Source organism: Myotis davidii, unplaced genomic scaffold (genome assembly GCF_000327345.1).
Source record: "Myotis davidii unplaced genomic scaffold, ASM32734v1 scaffold309, whole genome shotgun sequence".
In the NCBI taxonomy this organism is placed as follows: Eukaryota; Metazoa; Chordata; class Mammalia; order Chiroptera; family Vespertilionidae; genus Myotis; species Myotis davidii.
The window spans coordinates 6707619-6720254 of record NW_006383013.1 but is presented as its reverse complement, the minus strand read 5'-3'; the positions used below and the strand labels follow the sequence as shown (position 1 = coordinate 6720254).

The 12636-nt window shown below is 40.9% G+C and overlaps 1 protein-coding gene across 1 annotated transcript in view; it reads left to right on the top strand.

The window, feature by feature from the left end:
* SEL1L (SEL1L ERAD E3 ligase adaptor subunit) overlaps window positions 1–8619 on the top strand; it is a 50452-nt gene extending 41833 nt beyond the window's left edge. Inside the window, exons 19-20 of the mRNA XM_006778887.2 lie at window positions 1426–1554; window positions 4366–8619. Coding sequence (XP_006778950.1) covers window positions 1426–1554; window positions 4366–4575 — 339 coding nt within the window. The 3' untranslated portion in view covers window positions 4576–8619. The remainder of the gene's footprint in view (window positions 1–1425; window positions 1555–4365) is intronic.
* Window positions 8620–12636: the final 4017 nt, after the last annotated feature.

Below are 12636 nucleotides of genomic sequence, written 5' to 3'. Positions count from 1 at the left end.
GTCTAGTGTTCCCTTTGAAATGTATGTCATTGTTATGTTTGATGACTAATATAAAAATCACATATAAGTTGTGACCTTTATAGAATACACCTAGGAATCAAGATGACTAAAGTCGTATAACTCTGATACTACTTCTATAGTAGATTATAAAACAAGAACCTAATCAGTGTGCTTTTCTCATCTCATCATTTAATTTGTAATGTAATATGATGTATAGCTTATGTAAATTCTTACGAAAAAGAATATGATAAAAGGCATCAGAGTGATGAGAGGGAACTCTAGGATTCAACTTTTAAGAATAATTATGTGTAAAAATAACAGTAAATCCATTCGTTTTTATAAGACATCATAATGACCTTTTCCTTGTTCTTATTTTTTAAATGAAAGAGACATTCCTGCTACTAAAAACTAATCAGCATCTAGTATAACTAGAAAAATATTAAGTATTAAGACCAGGGTTGGTTATAATTGAAATAAATAATTCAAGATATATTTGATAGCTTCAATTTAATTACCCTATTTACTCAAACACATATAGCCTGTATTATCACATAGTTTTATCCATGAACTTGAAAAATATGGCAGTTCAAAAAAATGTTAGTTATATATATTTTTAAAAAATCAAAGATACTGACCATACTATTACAGTTAGCTGAAGGTGCCTTTCTTTTCAACTAATGACCCACCCCAGGTACATATAGGAATAACTGAAAGCAATTATTTATATTTAAATATATGGGGGAAAGTCATCTTTAATGCTTAGCCTTTCTTTCCCATGTCTCGTGGAATTTTTTCCTAGGAGGATGATATTCTTTGACAGTAGTCGGGGTATAGAAGAAGTAAGTTTGGTAAATGAAAATTTCACAACTCCCACCATCCCATTCTACATATATCTGAATACTCCAACCTGTGCCAAAATTACCAGTGACTTGCTTTGCCCTTCACAGAAATATGTCTAAAACAGGGAGACACAGGATGTGCCTTAACAGTGTCCCTTGGGAAATCTTGACTGTCTACTCCAGTTTGAAGTTCACTGCTCCACATTGAAACCTGGAGCTGGCTGAAGTAGGAAAAAATTAACTTGCAACTCACAGGTCACCCTTGGAAGTGTCCAGATTAACAGTGTTATGTGTAGCTAGCTGTAAGACGGTGCAGCATTTAACTCTAAAAGTCTACACAGCAAGTGGATGTCAGGTTGGGAGGGGAGCATGAATGAAGTCTTAAAATTTTCAATTAAAATTTTCCAAATTAAGCTGTTAGGTAATTAAAGAACTTTTATCCAATTACAACTTGGGTTTTCTTTAGGTAAGGGAAATTTTAAAATGAAACTTGAAAGATAAAATAAATTTTCCTAATGTATAAACTAAAAAACAATGATTCTTAATTTAGCAAGAAATGAATTTGGGTTTATCACCTATCTTATAGGATATTCACCTTGCAAAGCGTTTTTATGACATGGCAGCCGAAGCCAGCCCAGATGCACAAGTACCAGTCTTCCTAGCGCTCTGCAAATTGGGCATCGTCTATTTCTTGCAGTACATACGGGAAGCAAATGTAAGTGGTCCATGCCTTTCAGTTAAACACAAATGATGTAACCTCAGTCCAGAGACTTGTATTTTAAATGTTGGGGGAGAAGGGAGGAGTAGCCTGGGAGTGTCTTGTGTCTTCCCTTCTTCCCCCAGGTGAAGTACCCGCTGTCCTCATCAGGGGAGGGTTGAATGTGGCCACAAAGCTGTTAATAGTTTTCAGGTAGCATCACAAGTGGTTCCCAGTGCTAAAGCATTTTGCATTGATACAGATGTTTTCTGGTTTGGGGAAAACAGACTGACCCATGGCAATTTGAAACAGTAGTTAACTAAACATTAAATCAGATGACTGCCTGCCTAGAAGTGACTCAGACCTCCCTAAGAAAAAGAGAATTTAGAAAAGGAGGAAGAAGAAGTAGAACCTGAGAACCTGCCCAGGCTGTTGCACTTTAGATTCTTGTGATAGTGAAACATGTTAAAACCACCACCAGAATTTGTTCTCTGAAAGTACCTTGAACTCTTTAAATAAGCTAAAGGCAGAACCTAGAGAGGAGATGGGTTCGCCATTCTCTTCCAAGCTACTGACTTTAGTTAACAACACTTATGGGTTGCTCTTAGGTTCTCCAGTTTTGCATTTTGCTTCCAATACCTAGAGTTCCTCAAAATGGATCAACTAGTACAGCATTGAACTCTGAAAGTCTTCAAATATATGCAGAAACAAGGGCTATTTAACTTTAATTCATTCCGGGAAAGGATGGTGTTGAAATCTTTGGTTAACATCTTTCAGAACAGGTGGATACCTTATCTCAGCAGTGGATTCCAGAATAGAACCCTCCTGTGTTACAAAGATATAAACATAGTCCATGCTGCTCCAGCAGCTATAAAGAGAAGTTTGACTTCCCCCTCATGCAGCCCTAGCCCGTGCTACTGAGGGCTCCTGTGTATAGGGCTCCAGAGGACTGAGATGTTGAGCTCTGTCCTACTGATGTCTTACGCATTTGTAGTGGCAAATTTATAATTGCTTGGTAGCCTGGGCCAGGGCTGAACCCCTTGCTAATTGATGGGATCTTCGGTCCTTCAGTTAAAAAGCTAACAGTGTGGTAGTGTGCTGTTACTCTGCCAGGACTATTCCAGACCCTGTCTCTCACAATTTTTAAGACTAATAAACTATTGATTACAATCTAGGATTTGATTATGCAATAAAATATATTCTTTCTTTTTAAAACAGAAATATAAAGACAATAAAATGCCCTATAATCCTACCATGTAGATATTCTACCTTAAAAAAAAAAGTAATACTCTGCTGGTGTGGCTTAGTGATTGAGCGTCAACCTATGAACCAGGAGGTCATGGTTTGATTTCTGGCCAGGGTACATGCCTGGGTTGCAGGCACAATCCCCAGGAGGGGGCATGCAGGAGTCAGCCAATCAGTGATTCTCTGTCACCACTGATGTTTCTATCTCTCTCTCCCTCTCCCTTCTTCTCTGAAATCAATAAAAATACATTTTTTTAAAGTAGTAAGTATTCATGGCAAGGAAGTTGAATAGTAAGATAAACACAAAATCTCCCATCTCCATTCCCTTCCCAGGAAACACAGTTAATAGTTTCTTGTAATCTTTCCAAAAATATATAGTGCCTGTACCTGCAAATATATATTACCAGAGGCCCGGTGCATGAAATTTGTGCATGGGTAGGGTCACTAGACCTGACCAGTGATCAGGTCTATCAGGGCCTTTTAGCTGCCGGCCAGGGCCTCTTCCCCAGCTGCGAGCCTGGGCCTTCCTTTGTTCTGCGCCGTCCCCTGGTGGTTAGCGCACATCATAGCAAGCGGTCAAACTCCCGAGGGGACACTTTGCATACTAGCCTTTTATATATATAGATGGGGATCTTTTAAATGTAATGTTATTTAAACACAAGGGATTATACTTGTCTACTTTCTTTGTGAATAAATGGCAGTCAGAAAATAAGAGGAATCACTTAAGTGACACTAGGTCAATTAACTGTAATTGACAAAGAAAAAAAGACAAGAAGAGCCCATCCAATGTGGTTCAGTGGTCGAGCATTGACCCAGGAACAAGGAGGCCATGGTTCAATTCCAGTCAGAGCACATGCCCGCCCGGGTTGCGGGCTTGATCCCCAGTAGGGGGCATGCAGGAGGCAGCTGATTGATGCTGTTTCTTTCTCTCATCAATGTTCCTATCTCTCTGTCCCTCTCCCTTCCTCTTTCTCCCTCTAAAAAAAATATATATATCTATGTATATTCTATGATATATATTCTATATATATCATAGACTAAAACCATGACTTTTAAGTTCAAATTCAGGTGTTAAATATTTAGTTAAATCCTAACCAGAAAGCATTATTCATTCCTCTGTGAAACATTTGCACTCCGCCATCTTCAGTTACCTGAGAGAAGGGATAACATAGCCCTGTGTCACTAGAGCAGAGCTTCTTAGCTGCTGTGTCCTGACTGCAAATGGGCTCCAGGTGCACTGAGACTGACAATTTTCCCTGACCCTGCCTCATCCCCAGTGCTCATCTCAGACATTTCCTGGGGGAAATGGTTGGGAATAAGTGCATTCGGTTGCTGATGGAAGGAAACCCTGCCAGGCACTTCACATACTCAACTGTTATGAAATAATAGCTGTTCCTGAGACACATTATTTTTTGAGTTTCAGTTCAAGGCTTTTAAAACCTTTTTTTAATAAAAACATTGTAAAATGTCCCCAAAACCAATTATTTTAATAAGTTCTGTATTTATCTCTAATTGGTGATATACTTTTCCTGATTTCTTCTCTGACATGTTAGTGAGCATAACGATTTTTCTATTCCCATTAAGATTCGAGATGTATTTACCCAAGTTGATATGGACCAGCTTTTGGGACCTGAGTGGGACCTTTACCTCATGACTATCATCGCGTTGCTGCTGGGAACAGTCATAGCTTACAGGCAGAGGCAGCACCAAGACATGCCCGGCCCCAGGCACCCCGGGCCACGGCCAGCAGCACCACAGCAGGAGGCGCCACCCGAGCAGCAGCCGCCACAGTAACGGCTGTGCCCAGCCTTGATCAATGACAACTGAGGGAATCGTTTGCAGAGAACACCTGCGTTTGATCTGGGACTCTGGCTCCGTGGCCACCTCCTGGAAGAGGCACAAGGAAGCATTGAATTCCTGCAGCTGCTTAGAATCTGATGCCTTTATTTTCAGGGATAAGTAACTCCTACCTAAACTGAGTTGAATTTCAGTGCCGTTTGGAATAACAACTCTCAGTGGCTTTCCTTTTTTTGGTTTGTTCTGGAAACATACGTGAGACCCTCAAAGTAATGTCTACTGTATCCAGCTCTCTTGGGTCCTTTTGGTCATTCTCTCAATGTGCATAAGTTCTCCGATCAACCATCTTCAAGGTCTTGTGCGTCGACACTAAAAACTGATGTGTGAAAAGGAAAACCCAGTTACTCGCAAGTTTAACCTTAATATATTTGAAAGTCTGGAAATAGAACTTGCCTTTAATGTAAAAAAAAAAAAAAAAAAAAAAGGCTTCAAAGTGTTTCAGAATGGCCATAGCAGAAACTTCTACCAATCCACATGCAACTGCACGTATTCAGCACATTTGTTACTTTAAAAGGGAAGGAAAGGAGGTTTCTGACTGCTGGTGATTGTCATATTTTATACCACACTTCTCTCCTTCAGAGACTGAAAGGCCTTGTTAGCGTTGTGTGTGAATTTCATTTCTTTGGAATGGAATATCTATAAAACATTGTGAACTGATTCCTTGAGCTAACACATGCGTTTGCCCCACCTACTTAATGCAATTTGCTTGTTTTAAGTACGCAGAGCCTTGATCTGGAAGCCAGAGGATGGACTAAGTGGGAGAAATTAGAAAGCAATATTGTAGAACCCTGCATGGGGCGCTGAGACCATAGACATCCTTCCCCAAAAGTTGACCCCATAGTTCCCAGGGCTCATTTAGTTTGCATTTCTTATTGCAAAGGAACAGGTCACCCTCCTGAATTCTCTTAAGTATGAAATACTGCAAAGGTACGGCATGTGTTGACTACCATGATAATACTAAGGCTGAGACAGGATCTAGGGTGCATGAAACTCAGTGGTCGAGGACAGCCAAAGCCTGTTCACACTGTTCAGGTGGATTTTCACTTCTGCCGTTTTATGTGACAGTAGAAAATCAGCCACTTTCTCAGCTGTCATATTCATCACCCTCCCACTGTGAACACTAGGAAAATAAGGCTATTCCACTCGAGAATTGTCTGATTAAATTGTATAGGAAACAACAGTGAAGAAAACTTGCAAACTTCACATATCTTGCAAATGAAAAAATTAAACAGTTTGTATTTCTTTCCATTGTCTGAGACTACGTTTGCACCTGAGCAGGCTTTCTGGGCCTACTGACCTCAGTCTGTTTTCTTAACCTTCATAGTATACTCTCTTTCCATAACCCCTCACCTGCCAGAAAACTTGAAGAGTTTGTTATTGTAGAGTTGTAGGACTGGTTCCTGAAGTTGGGGTTGCATTTAGAACCAGATTTAATTAGTCAGTAATGAACATGAGGGCTTTAAATGTGATGATGTATGCTATTTTGCTTAGAGTAGATTTTATGAGACACCTGGCAAGCAAACTCTCCTCCGAGGTAATCGCCTTCAAATCTGAAGAGGTGATCACAGTGAGAGCCCTGTGTCTAAAAGTATATCCGGAAGGCAGGAAATGTTACTCTCAAAAGTATAATGCCACTTTGAGTAGCTCTTGTGAATATTACGACTTGTTTGATCTCTTACACTTGGCGATTCGGGAACAGTGGATAGGATATGGGGATGTCTTTACTGCCTCTGCCCCCACCCTTCAGAATCCCTATCAGCCACGCTTCATTTCAAAGGAACTGTTTTAACTGATTTAAAGTTTAACTTCCACTTTTTCCCCTCTACCACCCATCTACTTTCTCCTTTAGCAGCATTTTATATCACTCTCCACTTCCCTCCAATACTTTGGAAAAACATGTCCTATAACAGTGTGCACTCCCAAAGCTGAATGGGGAAGGTCAGTCTGTTCTTCATGCAGTAACAGGCTTCCTACCAGTTTGCCGCTCGCTGTGTCCTTTTTATTATTAACTAGAGGCCCAATGCACGGAATTCGTGTAAGAGCAGGCCTTCCTTGCCCCAGCTGGCGGCACCGGCTACCCTCTGGCATCTGGGACCGGGGACCTGGGTTTCCCTTGCAGCCCTGGCTACATCCGTGTCCAGTCTGATTAGCATATTATACTTTTATTATTATAGATACTCCAAATACCCCTTTCTTGGCCTTTTCCACTTCCTGTTTTGCCATGGGTCTTTTGCTCCTGGAAATTCAAACGGTATACTTAAAATAACTTAGTTCCTATGGCTTGGTGATGTCAGTCCTTCTGACTGTCTCAAAGTACTCTGCTCCCTTCTCAAGGAACTGGTGTTTCTCCTAAAATAATGCTCAATACTTAACCTAATCAAATGGCATCCATTTGAATAAAATGACAGTAACTAAAGCTAGTTAATGTCAGTGACATTAAACTGACTCCAGGACTCAGGAGTTTTAATGGTAGCATTTAGAGTTAGCAGGTAGAGTGTGGCTTCATTTCTCCGCAGTAGCCCATCACTCCCGTCCCGTTTTCTGGTCTGTCTCTACTTAGGGCATCTTGCTCGTGCATTTGGTGGTTGCTCACTCAACTGTTTCAGAGTCTCCACATTGTCCGTTTGCTTCCATTTTATGTTGCAAAGGTCGCATTGGTGTTTGGGTTTCTTTTTCTTTTCATTTTGTGTTTGGAGTTTTTCTGTCTGTTTTCTGAGTGAGGCTTATCTTATTTTTTTTTTTTTTTTTTTTTTTTTTTGGTTACTATTCAGAGACACAGAAAAATAATTCAAAACTCCTTTTTCAAAGTTCATTATTTAACACTTAAATGAGATTAACTTGTATTAATCTTCATACTCTTGATGATGTGTTACCCTTGTGCACATAAGATGAATTTGCGAGAGCTTTACTGCTGAGCTGTCTTATCTTTGTGCCATTGGAAAGTTGTAGAAGCTTTTGTGATCTGGTGGTGATCTGATGCTTTATTTCATTTAAGGGCTACTGTTGCCTCCAGAAAACTTAAGTATTTCACATAGGATTTTTTTTTAATATTTGGCTTTTTTTTCCCTTTGCTCTTCATGTTTGCTCTTCAAACCAGTGTGTTGGAGGTATACATGCAAACCTATAAATGAAGACCACAATTCTTGATGTGTGTGGCATATATATTATTGTCTGGCTACATCTACAGAACACTTCCTGTCCAGAGGTTTGGACTGGCATTTCACATGCACATTTCAATAAAATGCTTCAGGTAAAACAGACTCTTTATCTGCCAGGAAGGGCAGCATGGTACATTTGTCCCAATGACATCTCATATTTGTTTTCAAAGTAAATGTAATACATGTTGCACAATATTAGGACTAGAGGTGTTCAAGAAATAAAGCAAAAGAAACTTATATTTTCATGAAGATATTTTTATCAGTCATTGCTCACAAATTTAAATGAAAATACAAAATTTCTGAATACCACATTGTCTGAGGCACTCCCTGATTTTTAATGCAGAGCAGTCATTGAGAAGTACCTAAATTTCTCCTTCCACTTGGTATTTCAAGAAAATACAGAATAGCCCACATAAAAAAAGATTTGTGTTTTAAAGTGACTATTTGCACAAGATCTGATTTTGTGTGCACGAAAAGGACGTCTTGGTTATGTGCAACGAGTCATCTCACATGTGCTGTCTTTTCTATTTGGAATGACACGCAAGCTGACGCTATTCTCTGATTTATAAAAAGAAATCAGTGTTGAAATGATCGAGGTGCAACCACTTTCGATATTGAGAAGCTTTGAAAGACGGTAAGCTGGCACCAGAAGGAACACCATGGCAGACTCTTTCTGTAAATTTATTTTGTATTTAATTAAATACAGTATACAGGCTGGTGAAGTGTAATATAATTGTGTAAACAAATCCTGTTAATAGAGAGATGTACAGATCCGTTTTGTACTGTACCTTGAACCTTGTGAAATAAAGATCCCACCTGGTTATCCTGTGTGCTGGATTGTGCCACGACCAAGCACCTTCCCCGTCAGCCTGTGCTTTAAACACCAGTGGCTCCATTTTTAACGAACCTTTTTGAAATTTCAGAAGCCTCTGGAAACATTTACTTGGGGAAGTTTGAATCCATCTTTCCTTTCAACTCCTGAAATTCAGGTTTCTATAAGTTGAGCCTTACTCAGGGGAGACCATGAATTTGCTAGGAAATGTTACCCTTTTTTTCAGCCTATGATACATAGTAAGCATGATCCACTGTAATCCTGATGACAGGAAAATGTATCTTGAGTTTCTTTATGCATGACCTTGTCCCAGAAAGTTTTAAGAGGGTTTACAGTGATGCATATCATACAAAGATAAAATTTATGTAGAGTAAGCCATATGATCTAAGGGGAAACGAAAAAAAGCATTAAGGCAGGAGTGAGCTTTGTACACAAAATGCACAGCAGAAGTAGGCTGACAAATCTGACCCTCACTTCCTAGACGCCAACTCAAAAGGGAAATTGAGCTAAAATGTTCCCACTTCGAAGCATCCGATCGTTGGCTAAGAAGTCTGATGATGCAGACTGCGGCGAGTGAGAAATTAGATCTCAGATTTCACTCCTGGGAGCACAGCCAGCCACCCCAGATGTCCTTGACTGACCTTGGCGAAAATAAAAGCTTTGGGGAAGTCAGAGCCCTAACATGAGCAGTTGGCTCATTCAACCCACAGTTGGGTGTGATGCTATTTACCACTGAGCCCCTTTCTGACAAGTCGTGAAAATGAGTCTTCTGTCTTCATTGGATGTGACTTGATGAGAAACAGCCTAACTTTTTATAATGCTAACTTTGGTTATACTTGCCTTGAAATTTGCTTATACTATGTTACAGCAAATACATAGATATATGCAAGTAAAAAATTAGAAGTAATTTCTGTAGAAGAAACTAGGAGGAAAAAAGAGAAGGAAGATTTTTCTTGCTTTCTGGATATTTGTCAAGTACTTGAATAGTCAAGTAAAAATAAAACAAGCTTTAGAATCTCCCAGTTCAAAAGGAAGTGCAGCGGGGATGGGTCTTGTACATTTCTTCCCGTGTCATTTCTGCCACGACTGTGGAAGCCAACAGCTTAAACAGCTCATGATTGGGTCCCAAAGATTCTACTAACCTTGTAATTTTTTGTTAGTATCACATTTTGAGCAAAACTCTGACATTCCGATTGGCCAAATATTTTTCATCTGGATTGACTTCTTTTAAACATGACCTTAGTGTTAATGCCAAATTGTGTATTAAATCCCACATAATTTTCTCTCATGTAAGTTGAGTAGAATGTGGCCAGGTAATTGACTTAGAAATTCATATAAACATGTTCAGTTGTTGCTCAATCCAGTTTCCTTTTACCTTCTCTCTACCTCGCATAGAACTCTATTGACTAGCCTGTCGGAATTTCTCCTAAGTCTTGTAAGTATTACAGAAGAGTTTCAAGTGTCCGAAACAAGGATTCTAAGTTTGAAAATAAAGACTGAGTCACTGAGTTTTGCATGATTCAAGATTTAAAGGTGAACAACAGAAACTGCCATTCTTGGAAACAGTTATATCAAGATGTGAAAGCACAGCTGTGAGTTTCAAAATTGGCACCTCTCGGTTTCCCCCGCTCTTCCCCACGCCCTTGCCTATAATTTTTTTCTTAGGGAAATTTGAGAGATTGATTTGTTTGCTCGGGATGAAATCTTCTGAAATGGGCAGAAACTAATCCTGGTTGTACAAGGGAGGAGGGGAAGAAGGAATCAGCTAGCTGGTCTTGTCCCTTTTGTCACTAGTCAAGCATTTACTTGAATTTTTCCGGTCTGCAGATCTCTGTTATCTTTTCTGGCATACTATTTGCCGCATCAGCAACCTTGGGAGTGAATAAATAGTCCGTTCCTTATGGAAATCCTCCGTCTTTGATTTGCTTCTAGATAACTTCTCTCTGAACATAACTCCTGCTATTAATTGTGGGTACACGAGGGAGTGACGTGGACCAGCATCAGCTCCAGCCGCAAGGAGGAGTGCTTTTAGCAAGGGCCTCCAGGACCGTTTCCTGATTTCACTGTTCAACAGCTTCTAATTGAACTCCAAACGCTAGCAACCCAAATTGTCTACAAATTTGACCCTAGACCTCCCGTCCCACATCTGTTTTCCTGAAATAGCTGAAGTAACAGAAAAGGTGAACAGATCTCATGGAGACATCTGGGCATCGGTTCTGCAAGCTGCCTTCCGTCCCCTTTAGCCAGGCCCACTGTCCCCTCCAGTCCCCCTTGGACTTGCCTAGCCCCTCATTAGATCAGGTCCACCTGCTATGCTCCCACTGTATTTTTCCTTGACAGCACTTCTTGTCCTTGATTACTCACAATATTTGCTTCGTGTTGGTCTCCCTGTTGGTAAATCCTTTGAGGACGGACGGACATCATGTCTGTGTTATTCACCAGTGTGTGCCCAGAGCTTGGCAGGATGCCTGACACACAAATCAATTCTTTTAAAGTTTGCATTCGTGGATGGACTTAGAAATTTATAAAAGACAATTAAGACCCAGAGTCAGCTCTTGAGAAAAACCTACTTAACCACAGATGTACTGGAACCGTTTATTATTGTGTAATTTCCCACATAAGGTAGGATTTCTCCTGTCAGCCCTTCCCCACCCTCTTCCCACACAGGAGAAATCCCTGTGGGAAAACAGCTGGGAGGTGTGTGGGGGCGGGGGAGTTGGAGGCAAGTCAGTGCTCTGGGCAGTTGCTTTTAAGGCCTACCGAGGGCCTAGGAATGACAATTCCCACCCCCGACAGGCCCCTTGAAGTGACTGCAATTTGAAAATCAGGGAACGTTAGCACATGAGCCACCACTGAAAAGAAACCAAGACAATCTCTGAGTGACTGTTCCACTCAGCACTGCCCGGAGGCTTATTATGTGGTAGCCCCTGTGCCAGGAAAGAGGGGGACTCTGACAGGGGTCAAGGTTCACTGGTCGGCAAATGGACCGGGAGGGGCTGCTGGCTCCGCATCTGGGAAACGGGCCTTTCCACACACATCTTTCTTCATCCAGCAGACTGATGCTGTCATGGAAGCATAATGATGAAAATCGTTGTTTTTTTCCAGAATTCATTGTTTTTTCCAAAAGTCTTACTTAGTAAATATTACTATTAAAAACTGACAACTGCCCTGCTGGCCTGGCTCAGTGGTTGAGTGTCGACCAGTGAACAGTTGAGGTCACAGTTCAATTCCTGGTCAGGGCACATGCCTGGGTTGTGGGCTGGATCCCCAGTGGGGGGTATGCAGGAGGCAGTCAATCAATGATTCTCATCATTGATGTTTCTCTCTCTCTCCCTCTCTGAAGTCAATAAAAATGTTTATAAAAAAACAAAAACTGACAACTAAGACGTTTTAAATATCTCTTGCTTCCCTGGGATTTTGTGGCAGTGAGATCCATGACTACCTTTATTCTACTTTCCTGCCCCAGGTGGCCTCCCTGGACTGGCTTTGTTCCTATACAGGGGCAGGCAGCCGAGAGGAGAATCGGAATCCACAGGCAGGCGGTCGGTCCCCTTTCACTCTGACCAGCATCGTTTCTCTCGAGGGTGGACAGTAAGTTGTACTGGGTAATAATAGAGAACTCCAAGTTCCTTTGCTGGTGGTGGTTTAATAGCTAATCATTTTAAACCTGCGGAATCGTTCCCTCTAAAAACTAGGACTGTGTGTTACAAGTTCCACTAGAGGGCGCCAAAGGCCACCTCAGAGGAAAGGCCACAGTCAAGCGGTAACTGTTAGAAGCATCGCCTTCGAGCTGTGAAACACGCACAAGTGATATGTCCTCTGCCACCCACAGATGTTAGTCATTGTAGTGGGTTCAGTGGTGGCTCCCAACAAGGCATGTTCATGTTTTAATTCGTGTATCTCCCTGTCACAAAATCCCAAGAAAGCAAGATATATTGAAAACTTCTTAGTTGTCAGTTTGTAATAGTAATATTTACTAGATAAGACTTTTGTTTTCGGTTTTTTTTG